The sequence below is a fragment of the Salmo salar genome, chromosome 28 (assembly GCF_965601325.2).
Source record: "Salmo salar chromosome 28, fSalSal1, whole genome shotgun sequence".
In the NCBI taxonomy this organism is placed as follows: Eukaryota; Metazoa; Chordata; class Actinopteri; order Salmoniformes; family Salmonidae; genus Salmo; species Salmo salar.
Genome location: NC_138318.1, coordinates 26,472,039 through 26,495,875, shown reverse-complemented (window position 1 = coordinate 26,495,875; position 23,837 = coordinate 26,472,039). Strand labels below are relative to the sequence as shown.

Below are 23,837 nucleotides of genomic sequence, written 5' to 3'. Positions count from 1 at the left end.
ATCTATTTATTATGGGCATTGAAATGCTAGCTATTAAAATTAGATCCAACAAGAACATCAAGGGGTTAGAAATCCAGGGGATAAAAACAAGAGTGTCAATGTATGCTGATGACTCTAGTTTTTTCTTAAGTCCACAATCTGGATCCCTGCACAGTCTCATTGAATATCTTGATCACTTTTCTAGCGTCTCTGGATTAAAACCTAATTATGACAAGTGTACCATATTAATTATTGGATCGTTAAAAATACACTACCTTGTAGTTTACCAATAAAATGGGCGGATGGTGAAGTAGACCTACTTGGTATTCACATCTGAAAAACATCAATGAACTTACCACTATTCATTTCAATAGAATGTTAGCAAAAATAGATAAGATATTGCAACTATGGAGAGGTAAATACTTGTCTATTTATGGAAAACTTCAAATCTTTGGTCCTATCACAGTATAGTTGCATTGCTAATGGCATTGCCTACTCAGATGAATAGTTTTTAAAATCATATGAACAAAAAATATAATTTTATTTGGAATGCTAAGCCAAACAAAATTAAACGTGCCTTTGTATATAATGAATGTGAGTTTGGGGGACTAAAATGATTAAATATTAAATCTTTAAAACTCAACCTAAAAGTATCATTCATACATAAGTTATACCTAAATCCAAAATGGTTATCCAGTAGATTATTAAGAAAAGCTCATCCTTTGTTCAAAAATTGCTTTTTTTGCCTTCATACAGATTACAACTTCTCATTTCCGACTCATTGAAAATTTTATTTTGTTTAAAGTATCACCTTTTCTTAACCTTTTAGGGCCTCGCCAATATCCAATTGTAGAGCGTGGCGCAAAATACAAATTCCTTAAAAATGCTATAACTTCAATTTCTCAAACATATGACTATTTTACACCATTTTAAAGACAACACTCTCGTTAATCTAACCACATTGTCCGATTTCAAAAAGGCTTTACTGCAAAAGCAAAACATTAGATTATGTCAGGAGAGTACCCTGCCAAAAATAATCACACAGCCATTTTCAAAGCAAGCATATATGTCACAAAAACCAAAACCACAGCTAAATGCAGCACTAACCTTTGATGATCTTCATCAGATGACACTCCTAGGACATTATGTTATACAATACATGCATGTTTTGTTCAATCAAGTTCATTTTTATATCAAAAACCAGCTTTTTACATTAGCATGTGATGTTCAGAACTAGCATACCCACCGCAAACCTCCGGTGAATTTACTAAATTACTCACAATAAATTTTCACAAAAAACATAACAATTCTTTTAAGAATTATAGATACAGAACTCCTTTATGCAATCGCGGTGTCAGATTTTAAAATAGCTTTCGGCGAAAGCACATTTTGCAATATTCTGAGTAGATAGCTCGGCCATCACAGGCTAGCTAATTTGACACCCACCAAGTTTAGTGCTCACTAAACTCAGAATTACTATAAGAAAAATTGGATTACCTTTGCTGTTATTGTAGTTTGGTCAGGACGTGGCAGGGGGTATTTGTTTTATGTGGTTCGGGGTTTAATGGGATATGTGTTTATGTAAGAGGGGTGTTTGATTTATGTGTTCCGGGGTTTCTGGGTAATGTTCTGGTTTTGTATTTCTATGGTTTTCTATGTTGTGTATTTCTTTGTGTTGGCCTGGTATGGCTTTCAATCAGGAACAGCTGTACATCGTTGTTGCTGATTGAGAGTCATACTTAGGTAGCCCTGTTTCACCTGTCCCTTTGTGGGAAGTTGTTGTTTGCATAGCTGTGTGTTTTAGCCTGCAATCCTGTTCGTTCGATCGTTTTCTTGTTTTGTTTTGTGTTCAATAAAAGTCACTATGAGCACTCAACCCGCTGCGCCTTGGTCCACTACATACAACGACCGTTACAGTATATGGGACATACAACAACCTCAGCTCTGTAGATTGTGTTGCAAAGAGACAGAATAAATAGATCACTTATTCTGGTATTGCCCCTATGTAGCTTGTTTCTGGTCACAGTTTCAGGAATGGTTAAAAAATCACAACATGCACTTAAAATTAACCTTACAATTAGCAGTGTTGGGCGATATGGAAAGCCATAGCCAGTCAATAAATAATATAACAATACTTGTAGGAAAGATTTTCATCTTTATCTCACAATCTGTGGATAATACACGATTAGAAAGATTCAAAAATGTTTTAAAACATCACAGCACAATTGAAACATATATGGCACATGGAAACCAAACAAGGGTGGTCTATGGAGATAGGTGGGATGGGCAGAGAGTGGCTGAGCGTTGGGATTAAAGAGTTTGTTTGGTAGTGTATTGTTTTTATATATAAAAGTATCATGTATGTAAAATGTATATGTAAAATATATATGTAAATGTGTATGTAAAATGAATGTATATGTAGCAAAAAAAAGATGTAAAAAAAAAGTGATATTTGCTCTCCGAAGAGGGGGGTAAAAAAAAGGAAGAAAAAAAAGATAAATTAGCCTTTTAAAAAGAAACAGACTAGCCAACACAATGTGCCATTGGAACACAGGAGTGATGGTTGCTGATAATGGGCCTCTGTAGTCCTATGCAGATATTCCATTAAAAATCAGCCGTTTCCAGCTACAATAGTCATTTACAACATTAACAATGCCAACACTGTATTTCTGAACAAATTGTTATTTTAATGGATAAAAAAATGTGCTTTTCTTTCAAAAACAACATTTCTAAGTGACCCCAAACTTTTGAACGGTAGAGTATATTATATTAATGGGGAAAGACCTTGTCCTTTCAACACCCTTTCTGAGTGAGAACTGTTTTCATTAAAAGTATGAGTGCATCCCAAATAACACTCTTTTCCTTGCTTAGTGCACTATGGGCCCTGATAAAAAGTAGTGCACTACATTTGGAACCAGACTAGACTATATGCTGGTCTACTGGAGTTACCATTGGTGCCCTGTCCATGGTCCTGAACCAAGTGAACTTGAGTTACTGCTGGTGCTGAACGAACCGGCACCATTGTTGGACTGTGTTTTTCTACACCATGACTAGCTCCAGTCCACTATCACTCTTGACAAATCAAGTGCACAAAATCAATGTCTTTGTATCCACACATGAGTAGCTATACAATATTAATGTATAGAGTCAAAGTATGTAGGACTGCATAGCACAGTTAATTCTTATAACCATTAAAGAAGAAGCAAAGTCAGCTTCTCTAACATGGAACAGCACTGACTGTCTTATCCTTGTATGAGCCTATAGAGAGGAAATCTGAAGCCCCACATTAATATAAAGTGCCCTATCTCTGTGTTCACTAACTCTGTGTTCATTCTCGGCATAGTGGCTAAATACAAAAGGCTTTGAAAGTTGAAAAAATATGATATTATTGTGAAAAGACCTTTTCCTTTCAACACCCTTTCTGAGTCAGAACTGTATACTTAAAAAGTATGAACGCATCCCAAGTAAATCCCCTTTCCCTGCATAGTGCACTACTTTTAACCAGAGCCCTGTGAGCCCTGCTCAAAAGTAGTGCACTATATTTAGATCCAGACTAAATGATCTGTACATACTTAAAAGGACACATTACATGTGGGGGGGGGGGGGGGGGGGGGGGGGGGACGACGACACACATTACTATTTCCCTTTAAGATTTTCTTAGTCTGTTTCATCTCCTTTGATCATTAATTTTCTCACTGCCTTGTCTGTAGCCAAACATTAACCATGACCATGCCTTCATAGCAATAACACACATACACACAGACACAAACATAAGTCCTTATTATTATTATCTGTTTTATTACTACACACACAGCAAAGGCACAATGTTCCAGTAGTATTGGATTGGAAAAAGGAACAGTGTGAAGAGAGTACACTTTAAAATACTTTAAATGAAACGGATTGTCTCTGTAACTTTAAATTATATTGCCTTTGACAACAATGCAATCATCTCGCTGTGATCACGTCTTAGAACAGCGCGGGCGGGGTCAATGGTCACATCAAATCCGTTCGGTTCGTCCATCCCTGCTGAATCGAACGATTGATTGGACCGCGATGCCTTCAGACACCAATCTAGAATAGTTATCGTGAGGGTCCCTCAATGGGTCAAATGTTAGCGCCAGGACCGCTCTTTGGCTTTTATTTATGCCATGAAATACCGGACTCACTCATTGGTCATGGGGATATGTTCTGAATGAGGTTTGGAATGAGACGATTAACTGTGGAGCTGGGTCTTTTGCCAAACTACAACAAACAGAGAAATGGAAACATTAAGTAGGCCTAACGGTTTAATGTTTTATATTGTTAATTAGCCTATATCATATCAAACATTTTCAAATATCACCACTCCCAAAGTAGGCTATTATGATCATATCACTTAACTGTAGTACTGATTTAGGCTATAACAAGCAGGAGCTGATCATTTTACAGAACAGTAGTCTATATGCTCTTGTTGGCCTGCTTTTTATAAGACTTGCTAAACGACAGTGTCCACTTTAATTCGCTGTGTTACATTTACCCGGGGGAATCAATAATGTTGTTTAGCTTACACTACTTCAACTAAAAGAATGTGTTCATGGTAAGAAAAATCCCATTATCAAGAGAACTCCCTGCCGGCCTCAAACGTCGCCACATCCCTTCGCGGCGCAGCCTGATGCTGTTACGTTGCATCGCTTCTCTCTCCCCTCTCCCTCTTCCGTTTTCCACCCCCGTTGCCGACAGAATACTAATTTTGCCTGCACCGCAACCTTCTTTTTTCCCACCTGTCTCTCTAATTCATCGATATATAATTCGTGTATTATTGGTAACGAAATGTGACTTCACGTAGGTCTGCGGAGGCGACGGTTGGTGAGTGTGGATGAATATGTATTCTGTTCGTTCGGCAGCAGCGGCGGCAGGTTGTCATGTACTGTCATGAATCTTGCCCTGGAGGCAGCTCTGCAGAATGGTCACTTGCTGGCACAGCCACAAAGACATACAATTTCATTTGAAACCTAACGCTAACCGTACCCCTAAACGTAACCACACTGCTAATCCTAATGCCTAACCATAACCTTAAATTAAGACCAAAGAGCACATTTTTGTTTTCATGATACAGCCAATTTTGAATTTGCAACTTCCCCAGCGGCTTACCGCGCTGTCCAAGGTGCTGCAGCATTCGGCCCCTCCCCTCTCCAGTAGGCGGCAGCCAGGCAGCTACACAGAGAGAGAGAGAGAGAGAGAGAGAGAGAGAGAGAGAGAGAGAGAGACACGTGACCCACTCGCTGTCTCTGCCTTCTGACAGTCTGTTGCAGAGCGCAGCAGGGAGGCAGATTGCACCGTTTGCACCGTTTTTCCCTGACCAAAATTACAGGATTTTCCCGGGACTCTGTTTATCTACATTTGTTTCGTTTTCTGAGGATCGAAAAGGAGGAATTACCTAGGTAAAGTACCGTTATGAGTTGACTTCTTTCAATCGTTATAAAGGTGTTGGTAAGTTTTAGAACATAGGAGAGAGAAGCCGTTTCTTTTTTCGGTCTGATGATCAATGATGCGGTGATTCACAGTTTTCTAAAATAGTGTGAGGCTGAGGGTTTTTGGTGTGGATCTGTTGGGGTAGTTTGTGTCGGAGATCACTGCATGGTGATGTTATTTGGTGGGTAGCCTAATTAAGATTAAAGGTGGTGTTCGAAACAAGAGAGGATCATCCAATACTTTGGTAAGGAAAACGAGGACTTGGGTTCTGATTTGGGTCGGTCCTGGATATCCATGCATGATCAGATTCCAGATGCAGGTGAAAGAGACCTTGTTTTTTCCATGTATGGTTTTATTTTTCTCTAGTAGGTTGAGCTGCTAGACGGGCAACGGAATAGCTGATGAACAATCATAAAACATACATAATCGTTTGGAACTGTGTCATCCACAGATTTGATTTCATTATTGTTAGCAATATTTAAGGGATGTTGTCAAGTGCCTTATAAAAACACGTTTATATGCTCATTTTGTTTGCTGTAGAAGGCACGGGTCAATTTAGAATGATCTGATGTGTTGAGAGTAAGACAGCCAGTGTAATGGGGCCAGCTGTGGAATCTCATGTTTATCTTTATGCCATTCTGTCATTATATTATGGTACATTTGACTTGATATGGGTTGAATCTTTGTAACTCATTTCCAGTCCCCGATCCCCCGTCTATTATGGCTTCTAGCAAACTGTATAGCTCATTTGGATGGAAGGATTTTCGTTTAGGTTTGATTGAGAGGTCTTTTTCTGTCTGTCCTGCCCAGACCTGGGTTCAAATACATGCGTATTTAAGTATGTGTGATCTACATAGGCTACTTATCTCCTGTGTGTTTTCGTATTTTCAAACAATGTGGCCGAACTCAACAACTTCGATTTTAAGTATATGAAAGTAGTCTAGCTCTGTTTTCAAGTAATTTCCTATATAAAAAAAAATACATGCCATGCATGCCAATACTTTCCAAATGTAGGCTACTACTTTCTGAACGTGTGCAGATACTTCCTTTGAAATGTATGTGAAAGTAACTTAAATAGTTAACATGGTTTTTGAACCGAGGTCTGGTAGGCAACTCGTCCCCTTTGAAAATTCTGAATTCATGCGCTTGTCTTAATTCTACTGGAATGTCTGAGTTAAACAAAATATGAAATAATGAGGAAACCTACAAATAAGATTCCAGCAGTTTCATTACATGCAGATTCTCTGGAATAACAAAAACACTTAGGCCTATCTAACGCAACATTTAGAATGCGATCCACTTATGGAATGATAGAGTTCATGGAACGTTCCTGTGCTGAGAGGATTGCGTATGCTGCTGCTTGGATGCGGAGCATTTTGTGAGGCATATAATATCGTCACCTGTGGCGGGCTATTAGGGTTGATAGGGGAAGGTAAAGGTATCCTCTCCCCCTGGGATAGCTATGGGGAGAAAGAATGTGTTAGATAAGACAGGCTACAGCTGTAGACTTATTTTGATCGACTTTTTCGAATAAGCTATTTACAATTCTAAATGATCTCTCTAGATGTAATTAAATTAAATTATCTAGGCCTAGTAGTGGTGACTATTGCTAGTTGATGTCTATGTAATTGTGAGCTGCTTAGATTTGCTTTGAGAAATGTGCTTCTAATTGCAGTGAAACATTCATAAATACATAGCCTACATGAAAATCTAATCGAATCAAAGGTTATTCGTCACATGCTTCGTAAACAACAGGTGTAGACTAATAATGAAATGCTTACTTACGTTAAGTTTCCCTGACATTTGTTGGACATTTGTTGAGTTTGGATCCCTAAATTCCTGTGATTTCAATCGGCACGCCACCGCAGCTCCCCACAATTCCTTGGGGTCTCTGTTCATCCTCTACTGAATATATCATAATTATGTAAGATGGCTAACATGATATGACAAATTGATAGACAAAATGTTTCTAAAACACAATGAACTGTCCGTTCTTATTTTTCTTTTCTTTTTACAGATCGTCTTCTCATTATGTTGTAAGCTTAAGCTTTTTGGATCAGAGACTGGCCTTGGGAAAAAAAGAAAAGCTCCATGCGATAATCAATCAAACAATAACAATCGTTCTGTTTGGCGGAGGATGCAGGGTGAGAAGCCAAAAGCAATGACTCTGGATGCCCGCCACTTCTCGCTGGTGTGAATAGGATGGTTATTGACGCCGTTTCAACAGCAGTAGAACCGACTGGTGCGCTCTAGCTGCCTGGCACCGAAAATAAGAAACATTCAAAAATCAAGAGAAATAAAAGGCCTGATGGAAATTGGATTCTGAATCACCATTGCCTGTTATTGGAAGAAAATCTGGATTATAGAATCAAACTAATAGGGAAACAGAAGATATTGACAGAATAAAATAAAAAAAATAGGACTGAGCAATTGGGATTTAGACGCGACAGAAAGTGGTCCTATATTCAAAGATGGTATTTTCTTCGGGACACTAGTGTAGCTTGCTGGTAGGCTATGACAACAAAATAATTAATTTAGGTTTACAATGTGTCAGTTCACATACACAATTCTTAGTGGTAAGTCAGCGTATTACATCACACTTACCCCTAACTTCATCTAGCTTGATAAAAGACAATTCCGTCTGAAATCTGACTCAGCGGTATTGTAGCCTAGACCTAAAGAACAATTCCGTCACATCATGGTTCTTGCAATGCGGCATGGCGCCCATCTAATATGGGTAGGCCTTCTCTTGTGCTGTATGGTAGACATTGGGGCTACTATGGAGTTTACAGGCGCAGAAGGCCAGTGGGCCAGGTTTCCAATGTGGAATGCATGTTGTGAGAGTGAAATGAGCTTCAACATGAAAACCAAGAGTTCCCACGGGCTGTTAGTGTACTTCGATGACGAGGGATTCTGCGACTTTTTAGAACTCCTAATACACAACGGTAAACTCAGTCTTCGATTCTCCATCTTCTGCGCTGAGCCTGCAACGGTTCTAACCAACACAGCGGTCAATGACAGCCAGTGGCATGCTGTGACAATATGGAGAAACTTTAAAAACACAACGCTAATGGTGGACAATGAAGTGAAGTGGGTCGAAGTGAAGTCGAAAAGAAGGGATATGACTGTCTTCAGCCACTTGTTTCTTGGGGGAATACCACCGGAATTACGATCTGTGGCTTTAAGGTTAACATCAGCTGTGGTCAAGGACCATGTACCTTTTACCGGATGGATAACGGACATAAAGGTCAACAATACGGAATCGGCGCTTTTAAACAGCGCGGGGGTCATTAACGACCTCTGTGGTGCGGCGGCCAACATGTGTTTAAACGGAGGGGTCTGCAATGTCATTAACGACGAACCCACGTGCGACTGCTCGCAGACTGACTACCAGGGCAAAGACTGCAGCGAAGGTAAGATATCTGGATTCTCTTTTGGGCCGTTGTCTGTCTTACTAACAATATCCAACAGCTCCCCTTTATCTAAACAACAACACGACATGATTATTTATCGTTTTACATCATTTCAAGCGGTATTAGTTGTCCAACAGTTTACAGAAAATGCACATCTTCTCTTCCTCTAGACCAGGATAGCCCAAAAGGCCTGTAGGCCCTATGGGTCTTTAGGCCTTATCTAGTAGGCCAATTCAAGAATTTCAAGTAACCTACCCTCCAGTGAAAATAGGTTCATCATTATACAACAATTTTTTAACATAGTTGTTTGTAAGGTTGTTAATGAGTGGTTGAGCTCCTGCAAGGGCTCATTAGCCCAACATGCAGGTGTTCCTCATTCTCTAAGGTGTCTTGCCTTTACCTGGAAGAGGTCACCAGAGAATGGTTGACCTATGACGTTTTTTCATCTCCAATGGCTTTACCTCCTTCTGAAAGTTTCCAGTCATTAAAAACAATACGGATTTGGAAGAAGATGAAGGAAGTGATTTCCACATGCACATTCAAAGAAAATATATGGAGCAACTACAATAGGCACATATGTGTAGAATATTTGCAGCAACTGTATGCAACAGGAGGCTGCTGACGGGAGAACGGCTCATAATAATGGCTAGAACGGAGCAAACGGAATGGCATCAAACACCTGGAAACCATGTGTTTGATGTCTTTGATACCATTCCACCTATTCCGCTCCAGTCATTACCACAAGTCCGTCCTCCACAATTAAGGTGCCACCACCTCCTGTGCTGTATGCAGTATATTGTGTATTCCATAACATCATGTAGCCAGGACTAGAGGCCTTGTTAGATATGCCACCTGTATTCATTTCTTCCAACTCAATCTTGATCTATCAATCTTTGATGAGTGATTACAATAGCATCATCCAAGCATTCGAAATTAAGTATTTTTATGAAATGTGAAATACACCAGAAACCTTTTCTTGGTGACATTTTTCTTGATTTCAAGGTTAGCATTTCAGAGAAGATAGTGGACTTCTGACATTGCTCATGTGCTCTTATGGCTGGATCTTGGCCTATAGATGTTGGTGCAATGTTGGACCATATTCTTCTGTGATTTGAAGGCAGATGTTGGAAATGTGAATATTTTCAATGATCCCATTTGAGAAGGTGTTAGTGTTTGGCCATGCTTCGTCTATTTCCTATCATTGTTTGTCATTTCCTCGTTGCATTGATAATGGCTTTGTTGATGAAGTAACGAGAACATTATCTCTTGGTTACATCCCAAATGGCACCCTATTCCTTACTTAGCACACTACTTTTAACCAGGGCCCATAGGGACTGACACCTAATCTTCATTTCTGCATTCCCCTGCAGTGAGACACCTGCTACTTCATGCCACATTAGTTATATTTTTCTCTTCAATTATTCTCAGAGCAGACACTGTATTCCATTGGTGGTACTTATTATGTGGGCTTGAACAGAAATATGAAACTGACTCCTGGAGGAGTGTAGCCTAAGAGGAATATTAGCCCTGACGAGAGCAGTCTCTCACAGGGTGGAAATACAAATAGGAACCATCATTTAGGGGCTCCTTTGGTTCAGGGGTACAGGGGCGGCAGGTAGCCTAGTGGTTAGAGCGTTGGGCCAGTAACTGAAAGGTTGCTGAATCAAATCCCTCAGCTGACAAGGTAAAAATCTGCTGTTCTGCCCCTGAACAAGGCAGTTAACCCACTGTTCCCCGGTAGGCCGTCATTGTAAATAAGAATATCTTTTTAACTGACTTGCCTAGTTAAATAAAGGTAAAATATTATTTATTTTTTTAAATAATGCTGATGCTCCCATTTGGATATAGACAATTTCGTACATTTGATTGTCTTGTGCATGTAGCTCCATAGTAGCCAACATGGTCTCATTTAGAGTATGTCTGGAATAGCAGTCCCAGGGTGAGAACCCAAATAGTAACCTTCTCTCAGATGCAACTTTGGAAGACTCCTCTATTGGTTTTGGGAGATAGTTTATGCTGATACTCCCATGATGGTGTATTCTACAGTATAACGTTTCGTATATATATATATATATATATATATATATATACTGCTCCAAAAAATAAAGGGAACACTAAAATAACACATCCTAGATCTGAATGAATGAAATAATCTTATTAAATACTTTTTTCTTTACATAGTTGAATGTGCTGACAACAAAATCACACAAAAATAATCAATGGAAATCCAATTTATCAACACATGGAGGTCTGGATTTGGAGTCACACTCAAAATTAAAGTGGAAAACCACACTACAGGCTGATCCAACTTTGATGTAATGTCCTTAAAACAAGTCAAAATGAGGCTATGTAGTGTGTGTGGCCTCCACCTGCCTGTATGACCTCCCTACAACGCCTGGGCATGCTCCTGATGAGGTGGCGGATGGTCTCCTGAGGGATGTCCTCCCAGACCTGGACTAAAGCATCCGCCAACTCCTGGACAGTCTGTGGTGCAACGTGGCGTTGGTGGATGGAGCGAGACATGATGTCCCAGATGTGCTCAATTGGATTCAGGTCTGGGGAACGGGCAGGCCAGTCCATAGCATCAATGCCTTCCTCTTGCAGGAACTGCTGACACACATGAGGTCTAGCATTGTCTTGCACTAGGAGGAACCCAGGGCCAACCGCACCAGCATATGGTCTCACAAGGGGTCTGAGGATCTCATCTCGGTACCTAATGGCAGTCAGGCTACCTCTGGTGAGCACATGGAGGGCTGTGCGGCCCCCCAAAGAAATGCCACCCCACACCATGACTGACCCACCGCCAAACCGGTCATGCTGGAGGATGTTGCAGGCAGCAGAACGTTCTCCACGGCGTCTCCAGACTCTGTCACGTCTGTCACATGTGCTCAGTGTGAACCTGCTTTTATCTGTGAAGAGCACAGGGCACCAGTGGCGAATTTGCCAATCTTGGTGTTCTCTGGCAAATGCCAAACGTCCTGCACGGTGTTGGGCTGTAAGCACAACCCCCACCTGTGGACGTCGGGCCCTCATACCACCCTCATGGAGTCTGTTTCTGACCGTTTGAGCAGACACATGCACATTTGTGGCCTGCTGGAGGTCATTTTGCAGGGCTCTGGCAGTGCTCCTCCTGCTCCTCCTTGCACAAAGGCGGAGGTAGCGGTCCTGCTGCTGGGTTGTTGCCCTCCTACACGTTGCCCTCCTCCACGTCTCCTGATATACTGGCTTGTCTCCTGGTAGCGCCTCCATGCTCTGGACACTACGCTGACAGACACAGCAAACCTTCTTGCCACAGCTCGCATTGATGTGCCATCCTGGATGAGCTGCACTACCTGAGCCACTTGTGTGGGTTGTAGACTCCGTCTCATGCTACCACTAGAGTGAAAGCACCGCCAGCATTCAAAAGTGACCAAAACATCAGCCAGGAAGCATAGGAACTGAGAAGTGGTCTGTGGTCACCACCTGCAGAACCACTCCTTTATTGGGGGTGTCTTGCTAATTGCCTATAATTTCCACCTGTTGTCTATTCCATTTGCACAACAGCATGTGAAATTTATTGTCAATCAGTGTTGCTTCCTAAGTGGACAGTTTGATTTCACAGAAGTGTGATTGACTTGGAGTTACATTGTGTTGTTTAAGTGTTCCCTTTATTTTTTTGAGCAGTATATATATACATTGAATGACAGATGATGAATGACTAAAATAACCTACCAATCCATGCTACTTTAACACCTCACTGTGTTTTCCATACCATTGTTTGTGTGTGTGTGTGTGTCCCTCTATGCTTTGGTGTGTAAAGACACTGCATCTCTAGGCTTGACTACAGTATTCTGCAATTGCTCCATTGTTCATGCATGTGCAGAACACAGTGACGTACTGTGCCGTGTGTGTGTGTGTGTGGTGCTATGTGTGCCCGGCCTCCTGCATGTCAGATGTCGGGAGAATAATAATCCTGGTGAGGAGAGAGGAAGACACAGTGAGAACGGATCATGGCTGCCACTGTCCTGAGAGGAACCATCTTCCTTTCTCCATTTCTCCCTGTGCTGCGTACGAACATAGAGACACCAGGCAGATATTCTTTCTTGAGCTATACAAATGTCATGATGTACCGTCAGAGGTATGAAACCATAGAAATAGAATATGGGAGAATCTCAATTACAAATTCCTCCCGTCCTCTCTCCTCTCTCCTCTCTCCTTGCCTCCTTCTCAAAACCAATTGGATGAGAAAGCCAGAGGTCCCTCTCCCCTGACGTTGTCTTCCAATGGGGTTTGAGAAGGAGGAGTCAAGCCACGGTGTCAAAAACACTTTGAAATTTGACGTTTGAAGAAACGTGGATAAACGTTCAAATCTGAAGTCCAATTGGTAAAACCAGGAGATCTTGTTGGTTAAATGATTTAATAGACCAATAAGAAAAAGAGTTACAAACTTCTCTGCCAATATAACAACTCGTTTTCCATTTTCTCCTCCCCACTCAGACCACTTCCAGAAGTCATAGAAATATTTTTGCTCAAGAAATTGTTATTTACTAAGAAGCTATTTTTGTTTCTTTTTGACAATTTTAATTGAAAAAAAAATCACAGTAAACTAGGCCTTCTTAATTTGTCCCCTGGAAATGATTTGATATTGAGAGAAAAATGGCTGCTTTGGGCCTAAAGGAACTCAACCAGGCAGCCAATCGGGAAAGGGCCAATGCAGCTGTTTTTATGTTAGTATCAAATCCTTTCTTTGTAACAGTTAAGTACCATACTTTCATTGTTTTCAATTAAAATTGTCAATTATTTGTTGTTGATTCTTAGCAAAGATACATTTCTCAAAGTAGAATTTTGCTAGGGCTGTCTGGGAGTGGTCTGAGTGAGGAGGGGAACACTGAAAACCAGCTGTTATTGGCAGAGACGTTTGGAACTCTATTTCTTATTGGTCTATTAACCAATTTACCGCCTGGTGATGTCACCATGGAAGGCCAAAACTCCATTCCACCACGACAGGCTGAAATTTCAGGCAGTCTTTTTAAACAGCACTTACACTAAAAGGACGTTATCATATTTTTCACAATTTCACAGTATAATTCCAACCTCATAGTGTGGAGATATATATAAAACAAAGGAAAATCGTGTTTTTGACTGCACACAGACTCAGCTGTCTTTGGTAGATCTGAGGGATTTATGATTCATGATCTAAACTTATCCTGATTTTGATGGTGGGAAGGACGGTGGTAGTACGATGGAGTGGATGATGGTGGTGGTGATGGTGGGATGGTTGATGGTGGTATTGAGGAGCAAGATTGAAGCTCAACCCAAATCTTGGTTTGCTGTCTCTTTGGGGCCATAAACTCTAGGTTTTTCGTAAGATTGGGTACACTTATAATTTTGGTTAGCTACCTCATTGATAGGATGTGATATACTATAGGCAGAAACTGTACTTCATTATATTGAAATCCATAAGGATAGTACATGGCCATAATACTGACTGGCTGAAAAAAATACACAGCGTTCGTGGCTTTTTGGGATCGTGCACAAACCATTGACCTTTCATAGGAGAAAAGACTGATAATTTGCCATGTCATATTAACATAATGCAATGTCATATTAGCATAATGCAATCTGTTTTAAGGTTGCCTACAACATGTTGTGCCACAATGAAATCTTTCCTCTGCAGTTATTCATTCTGGCAGACAGTATGCTGTGGTTTTGGCTTTCTTTCTGAAGCAGCACGGCAGCTTGTCCACGTGGTAACCCAATTCTGTCCAACCTAGGTGTGGTGACGTACTTCCCTACAGCGAAGAGAGGAGTTGGAGACAGTAAAGGGGAGGGAAAGAGGATAAAGAAAAGGGAGGATAGGAGAGGGGGAACAGAAAAAAGAAGTGGGGCGGGGTTTGGGGGAGAGAGAAGGAAGAAGGAGGCGGGTGGAGTAGCTGTCTGTGTCTATATTTAGTCCATGTGACTTTGGCAAAAAAAGTAGTTGGCTATCAACAACTTGTCAAGACAAATAATGCTGTAAAAATAATCTAATTAACGAAGATGTATGTGGTAAACAAGGTGTTAAAGGCCAAACAATTATCAAGATGATGATGGTGGCAGACAGTGGATATGCTAACATGACATTTAGAGCTACTGTATATGCGTGAAAATGCTACACATTAAAAAGGTGTGTAAACGTAATTTACATTTATCCTCCATACATTACTGTCATGTACAGTATATACACTACCATTCAAAAGTTTGGGGTCACTTAGAAATGTCCTTGTTTTCCATGAAAATATACATGAATGAGGAGCAAAATGAATAGGAAATATAGTCAAGGTTATAAATAATGATTTCTAATTGAAATAATAATTGTGTCCTTCAAACTTTGCTTTGTTCAAAGAATCCTCCATTTGCAGCAATTACAGCCTTGCAGACCTTTGGCATTCTAGTTGTCAATTTGTTGAGGTAATCTGAAGAGATTTCACCCCATGCTTCCTGAAGCACCTCCCACAAGTTGGATTGGCTTGATGGGCCCTTCTTACGTACTAAAAGGTCAAGCTGCTCCCACAACAGCTCAATAGGTTTGAGATCCGGTGACTGTGCTGTCCACTCCATTATAGACAGAATACCAGCTGACTGCTTCTTCCCTAAATAGTTATTGCATAGTTTGGATCTGTGCTTTGTGTCATTGTCCTGTTGTAGGAGGAAATTGGCTCCAATTAAGCACTGTCCACAGAGTATGGCATGGCGTTGCAAAATGGAGTGACAGCCTTCCTTCTTCAAGATCCCCTTTACCCTGTACAAATACCCCACTTTACCACCACCAAAGCAACCCCAGATCATCACATTGCCCACCATACTTGACAGATGGCGTCAAGCACTCCTCCAGCATCTTTTCATTTTTTCTACGTCTCACGAATGTTCTTCTTTGTGATCCGAACAGCTCAAACTTAGTCGTCTGTCCATAACACTTTTTTCCAATCTTCCTCTGTCCATTGTCTGTGTTATTTTGCCCATCTTAATATTTTCTTTTCATTAGCCAGTATGAGATATGGATTTTTCTTTGCAACTCTGCCTAGAAGGCCAGCATACCGGAGTCGCCTCTTCACTGTTGACGTTGAGACTGGTGTTTGCGGGTACTATTTAATGAAGCTGCCAGTTGAGGACTTGTGAGATGTCTGTTTCTCAAACTAGACACTCTAATGTACTTGTCCTCTTGCTCAGTTGTGCACCGGGGCCTATCACTCCTCTTTCTATTCTGGTTAGGGCCAGTTTGCGCTGTTCTGTGAAGGGAGTAGTACACAGCGTTGTACGAGATCTTCAGTTTCTCGCATGGAATAGCCTTCATTTCTCAGAACAAGAATAGACTGACGAGTTTCAGAAGAAAGGTCTTTGTTTCTGGCCATTTTGAGCCTGTAATCGTACCCACAAATGCTGATGCTCCAGATACTCAACTAGTCTAAAGAAGGCCAGTTTTATTGCTTCTTTTAATCAGCACAACAATTTTCAGCTGTGCTAACATAATTGCAAAATGGCTTTCTAATGATCAATTAGCCTTTTAAAGTGATAAACTTGGATTAGCTAACACAATGTGCCATTGGAACACAGGAGTGATGGTTACTGATAATGGGCCTCTGTACACCTATGTAGATATTCCATAAGAAATCTGCCGTTTCCAGCTACAATAGTCATTTGCAACATTAACAATGTCTACACTGTATGTCTGATCAGTTTGATGTTATTTTAATGGACAAACATTTTGCTTTTCTTTCAAAAACAAGGGCATTTCTAAGTGACCCCAAACTTTTGAATGGTAGTGTATATTTTATATAGCCTTTGTATAGCCTTTATTTAACTAGACCTCTTTCACGAGGGAGACCTAATGCATCAATGCATTATAAGGAAATAGAGGAAGTATATCATTTAGGTCAAAATATTTACATCACAGTAAACATTTTATATTTCATATCAATCTATTGTTTAGAAAGGAAATCATACAAATGTAGTACTGATGAAGTGGGTGAAATCCTAGACCTAGACCATGCCTCTCTCTCTCTCTCCCACTCTCTCTCTCTCTCTCTCTTCACTCTTCTCGACAGTCAACAAGCAGTCACAGTAAAAGCCTGTTGTAATATTCACAGCAGGGTAGAGGTCTTCACGGATCCACCTGTACCCGACTACCCGAAACCCGATCCGGGACCGGAGCAGGTCTGGATCTAGAATTCTAAATAATGTCACGGGTCTGGGTCGGATCTGATATGACTGTCACGGGTCTGGGTCGGATCTGATATGACTGTCACAGGTCTGGGTCGGATCTGATATGACTGTCACAGGTCTGGGTCGGATCTGATATGACTGTCACGGGTCTGGGTCGGATCTGATATGACTGTCACAGGGCTTGTATATGTGTAATTTTAACTGACTTGTCCGGAAGGGGCCGTACATATCCGACCGCTACAGTTGTAATAGGCTCCCGAGTGGCGCAACAGTCTAATGCACTGCATCTCAGTGCTAGAGGCGTCCCTACGGCGCACAATTGGCCCAGCGTCGTCCAGGTTTGACATGTGTAGGCCGTCATTGTAAATAAGAATTTGTTCTTAACTGGCTTGCCAAGTTAAATAAAGGTAAAATAAAAAGTATGGAGAGAGAATGTTATAATTTATGCTGCTGCTCTTGCTTTTCACAAGAGTGGAGCATGGCGTGTTTAGCATGTTGTTGTTGCTGGCCAATCATAAGTCATCAAAGCGGCAGTAGGCTACAGTCATAGAGCCTCAGTGTGTGGCAAAAGTTAGGAGATATTTAATCAATGGTTAATGAAATTAAAATTACTGAATTAAAAGTTAGAGGAGAAGGATAGGCTACAACGACCAAAAGCCGACAGGTAGTCTGCTACTTAATATTCTGAATGGTTGTTGTTATTTGTAACTGTAGAATGAGAAAGCGCATGCACTGAAGCCTCAATTAACCTAGCTAGCTAACGTTAGCTGGCTTAACTAGCTTCTCTCGGTTTGATGCAGTCAAGACAGGTACTACGTAATCATATTTGATGAGAAATAAGTGAGTCGGCTTGGTTGGTTGCTGTTTTTCGTCTTCCCATCCGTCCATCCTGCTCCCTGTGTCACTCACTCACAATACGGCCCCTCCCCGCCTGCCAGAGCCCCGCCTCTCTTCCTCCTTTCACGCTTTATCTGCTCCGGTTAATAAAGTAGCTGAAAAATATATTTTCTGCTGCTTCCCTCACTCAGACCAGGTCTATCCAACCGGGTCTATATGAAACAACACCTCTGCAATAAAATAAAAATGTGTCACCCCATCCATGATGTCAGCTATAAAGAATACGAAAAAGGCATATAAAAATAAAAAAGATTTAATAAAAAAATCTAACAATACACAACATACACATACCAACAGCATACAAACACACAGAGATATCAATGACATCACTCCTGCCCAGATCCACCTGCTCACACCCCCATCTCCAGCACCCGCATCACTCTCTGCCACATGTCCTCAAACTGCACCATTTTGTTTCTCTCCGTTGCCCACACACTTTCAACATTTAGATAATAAAGCATTTGACCTTTCAATTGTGTTAACGATAGAGGTTGGTTGATATCCAGTTTTTTCAAAATGATTTACGAGAAAGTATCCTACAACCCATCGAGTATCTCACAGCACCCTCATATGCCATGTCTTGAAATATGCAGACAGACAGATTAACAGGAAGTTTACATTGTAATACTTATGACATCCAACTTTTTAACTCCACCCATAACTTTTGGACCTTATAGCATTCCTAGAAGGCATGGATTATTATGTAATTGATAATTTTACACTTAATAGAAGAAGTGTGATGACAACCCAAGCTAGGCTCTTGTACATCAACTAATATCATTATGCATCATTAGGCTGTCATTGTCTCTGTTTCATAACATGACACAGATTGGGTTGAAGGAGGTGTGTGTGTGTGTGTGTGTGTGTGTGTGTGTGTGTGTGTGTGTGTGTGTGTGTGTGTGTGTGTGTGTTAAAACCAGTTAAATGTAATTGAAAATGTAATCTACGTAATCCCCCAAATGTATTATTTATCATGACAGGGCCATAAACAATAACTAGTAATGCTGCATACTCCAAGAAAGATTAACATCTCACCTTTCTGGTAAAAATTGTTATAAATTGCTGAGGTGCAGTCACTTTTGAGGATACAAGTACACAGTACAAATATGATAAAATATGCTATATTTGATATGATGTATTTCCTAGTTTACAAATATAGTATAATCAAATTACAAACGTAAAAATGGCTAAGATTTCAACTTCCTGATAACTGTAAAATACATATTTGTATATTTAGTGTTAGAGAACATTTGCATATTTTCTAAAGGTCTCTCTTGATCAAAACGTCTGCCCCCAATGCTGTGAACGTCACACATAGCTCTAGCTTGGCTTCCTGGACTCGGTAGGAACTCGCCTTTCATCTCATATTAATGTTGTCCGTCTATGACAAACAGTTTTTTTTTTTTTTTTTAATCTATGAATTATTATACAATCTCTGAATGTGCTACAGTGATGAAAACAGTTTATCCTGCTGCATTACAATGGAATGCAGGCATGTGCTTTGTCAGTGGCTGTGACGTGGAGTTCAGCCAGGAGTTGATGGACAATAAGGAAGAGCGAATTAAATGCTAGTAGGTACATCCCAGCTTCAAGTGGTTTCAGATTTAACATCCTACAGCACACAGGCTAAAAAAATATACTACTGTGTCCGAGGAAACCAGGGCTATCGCTCAATGCAAGCCATTTCGGTCTACAATGTCCACAGATCTATTTATAAGCAAAGATATCTGGTACCAGGACCACACAGGTCCCCTAAATATGGGACTTTACATTTAAGAGGATTATCAGCCTGAGAAAGCATTGTGTGTGAAAACAATGTTTCAGTGAAAATATAATTAATCCAACGTACATATATGCTGCTAAACCATCACTGGCAAAGCACAACTGTCAATTGAAGATGCAGTCCGGTATCTTAAGCACTTACAAATTCGTAACATATTCTATGAATTGGAATTCGTAACTTATCAAATGGACCGGAGGACAACTAGAACATCTGTTTAGCTAACATTACCATTTAGAAAAACAGGATGTTAAAATTTGATGGGCTAGCTTCATATAATTCTCACAGAAAGACAAGGTCATTCAACAACACCTCTGCAATAAAATTGAAATGTGTCACTAAACAGATGGTACTGTTAGCTAAACAGATGGTACTGTTAGCTAAACAGATGGTACTGTTAGCTAAACAGATGGTACTGTTAGCTAAACAGATGGTACTGTTAGCTAAACAGATGGTACTGTTAGCGAAACATGAGATGGTACTGTTAGCTAAATGTGAGATGGTACTGTTAGATAAAGAGATGGTACTGTTAGCAAAACAGATGGTACTGTTAGCTAAATGTGAGATGGTACTGTTAGATAAAGAGATGGTATTGTTAGATAAAGAGATGGTACTGTTAGCAAAACAGATGGTACTGTTAGCTAAACAGATGGTAGTGTTAGCTTAAGAGGGCTGTTAGCAAGTAGTGGTTCCCAAGGTGCTTTGTGAAGTGATTTTTTTTTTGGACAGATTTATATTTTGACAAATGCTTTTGTCCCAGAGAGGGAAGCACCTCTTGAATATAGTGCATAGATGGATTAAATCCAGTCGGGGCTTGAAAGGAGAGTGAAAGGGAGGGAGGGGAGTTAGAATAGACTGTGCCAAATTATTCTTGGCCAAACAGAGGCTATTTTCATACATTACACTTCTAGCTATCATCAAAGCATCCAATCCAAGTTAAGCCATAATATGATGGTGAATTTTTGGGGTCCCATTTATGTCCAAAGGGCCGTATGTTCTCAAAATGTATTACATAATGTGGATTTATATCACTTTCATTAAGAAATAGAGCTGTGACTGAGGGAAAGGGAACATTTGCCTTGATTCCAAACTGATAATCTCCGTTACACCATTGTTTCACTGTAAATATACGTTTTTGGGTATATTAAAGTTTTGCAATAAAAGAGATAATATAAATCAGAATATGAAATGGGGAGATAAAGGAGAGGGATACAGGAGAGAAAGTGACTGGAAGAATGGGGGATTGAACTGCTGCACTATGTCACAATATCAAATGGATTAGTTTGAATTCCAGGCTAATGGAGCACTCATCTAGCAGTGAAGTTTGCCTTCTACTGTGCTTCATGCTTCTAACAAGAAGACTGGAGATCGTTTCCTTGTAAGTTGACATTACAGAAAAGACATTGTCTCCACAATTGGCTAGTATTTAGAAATCCTAAATTTGTACCTTTCTGTTAAATAATTTAAAAGCTTTTCTATTACTTTGATCAGATGAAAGGATTACAGGATTTGGATAAACTGCGTCACAGAAACACACACACACACACACACACACACACACACACACACACACAAATCTCTTTTGTTTGGTCAGTCTGCGGAACAATTATTTAAATGCACTGGTCTGTATCCTGCCCGAACGATAAGTTCTCAGATTTAGCCCTTTCATCGTTCATTAGAGAAATCACATGGACACTAGTGGTGCGTCCCAAACGGTACACTACTATTCCCTTTATAGCGCACCACTTTTGACCAAGGCCAATATGTAGTGCACTATAAAGGGAATAGGGTGCCATTTGGGATGCATCCTTGGACTACACAACTCCACATTCCATCATAATGAAATAGAATCAATGTGTTTGTCATCGTACATTTGCTTATCATTAAACAGGCCGGGTGAAAGTAGAACAACAAAACATCAAACAACATCCCACTACTGTATTGTTTTGCTGCATCCCTATTAGCACCCTGATCCCTTTTATAGTGCACTACATTTGACCAGGGCTAATAGGGTTCTGGTTAACAATAGTGCACTATATAGGGAATATATAGTCTGCGTACTGCCCATTTTAAATGAGGAGAGCTCTTTCTAGTGTTTGTATTTGAATTGTATAGTAGCTACAGTGCCTTGCAAAATTATTCACCCCGTTTGGCCTTTTTCCTATTTCGTTGAATTACAACCTGTAATTCAAATGGATTTTTATTTGGATTTCATGTACTGGACATACACAAAATAGTCCAAATTGGTGAAGTGAAATGAAAAAAATTACTTGTTTAAAAAAGAAAGAAAAAATACAAACGAAAAAGTGGTGTATGCATATGTATTCACCCCCTTTGCTATGAAGCCCCTAAATAAGATCTGGTGCAACCAGTTACCTTCAGAAGTCACATAATTAGTTAAATAAAGTCCACCTGTGTGCAATCTAAGTGTCACATGATCTGTCACATGATTTCAGTATGTATACACGCGTTCTGAAAGGCCCCAGAGTCTGCAACACCACTAGGCAAGGTGCACCACCAAGCAAACAACACCATGAAGACCAAGGAGCTCTCCAAACAGGTTAGGGACAAAGTTGTGGAGAACTACAGATTAGGGTTGGGTTATGAAAAAATATCCAAAACTTTGAACATCCCACGGAGCATCATTAAATCCATGATTAAAAAATGGAAAGAATATGGCACCACAACAAACCTGCCAAGAGAGGGCCGCCCACCAAAACTCACGGACCAGGCAAGGAGGGCATTAATCAGAGAGGCAACAAAGAGACCAAATATAACCATGAAGGAGCTGCAAAGCTCCACAGCGGAGATTGGAGTATCTGTCCATAGGACCACTTTAACCCGTACACTCCACAGAGCTGGGCTTTACGGGAGAGTGGCCAGAAAAAAAGCCATTGCTTAAAGAAAAGAATAAGCAAATATGTTTGGTGTTCGCCAAAAGGCATGTGGGAGACTCCCCAAACATATGGAAGAAGGTACTCTGGTTAGATGAGACTAAAATTGAGCTTTTTGGCCATCAAGGAAAACGTTATGTCTGGCGCAAACCCAACACCTCTCATCACCCCGAGATCACCATCACCACAGTGAAGCATGGTGGTGGCAGCATCATGCTGTTGGGATGTTTTTCATAGGCAGGGACTGGGAAACTGGTCAGAATTGAAGGAATGATGGATGACGCTAAATAAAGGAATATTCTTGAGGGAAACCTGTTTCAGTCTTCCAGAGATTTGAGACTAGGACGGAGGTTCACCTTCCAGCAGGACAATGACCCTAAGCATACTGCTAAAGCAACACTCGAGTGGTTTAAAACCTCTTAAGGCTAGGGGGCAGTGTTCGGAAGTTCGGATGACTGACTTGCCCAAAGTAAACTGCCTGTTACTCAGGCCCAGATGCTAGGATATGCATATAATTGATAGCATTGGATAGAAAACACTCAGAAGTTTCTAAAACCATTAGAATAATGTCTGTGAGTATAACAGAACTGATATGGCAGGCAAAAACCCGAGGAAAATCCACCCTGATTTTTTTGTTGTTGAGGTCACAGGCCATTTCAATGCAAAAACAAATAGATAGGACCCAGATTGCAGTTCCTATGGCTTCCACTAGATGTCAACAGTCTTTAGACAGGGTTTCAGGCTTGTTTCTTGAAAAACAAACAAGTAGTTGTAGTTTATCCAAGGTGTCCCTCATTAGAAAAGTAGTCTTGTTACACGTGTGAATGAGGTCTGTGCTCTTCGTTATTTATTTTCCCTATTGAACATACTATTCTCCGTCTTAAATGTTATCGATTATTTAGATATTAGCGTACCTGAGGATTAATTAGAAACATCGTTTGACTTGCTTGGATGAACTTTACCGGTAACTTTTTAGATTTGTTGAATGAGTGGATTACTGAAATCAATGGCACCAACTAAACTGACTTTTTTGGATATAAAGAGGGACTTTATCGAACAGTTTGTCTTGGAATGGCCTAGACAAATCCCAGACCTCTATCCAATTGAAAATCTGTGGTATGACTTAAAGATTGCTGCAACTTGAAGGAGCTGGAGCAGTTTTGCCTTGAAGAATGGGCAAAAATCCCAGTGGCTAGATGTGCAAGCTTATAGAGACATACCCCAAGAGACTTGCAGCTGTAA

General features: G+C 40.4%; 1 protein-coding gene across 18 annotated transcripts in view; it reads left to right on the top strand.

Annotated features, from left to right (window-relative positions):
• The first annotated feature begins 5,236 nt into the window (after window positions 1-5,236).
• Window positions 5,237-23,837, top strand: part of LOC106589744 (neurexin-1a) — a 517,413-nt gene continuing 498,812 nt past the window's right edge. For all 18 annotated transcript variants that reach the window (XM_045709960.2, XM_014180042.3, XM_014180038.3 and 15 more), the window contains exons 1-2: window positions 5,237-5,399; window positions 7,448-8,843. In XM_045709960.2, the coding sequence (XP_045565916.1) occupies window positions 8,129-8,843 (715 nt within the window). In that variant the 5' untranslated portion in view covers window positions 5,237-5,399; window positions 7,448-8,128. The remainder of the gene's footprint in view (window positions 5,400-7,447; window positions 8,844-23,837) is intronic.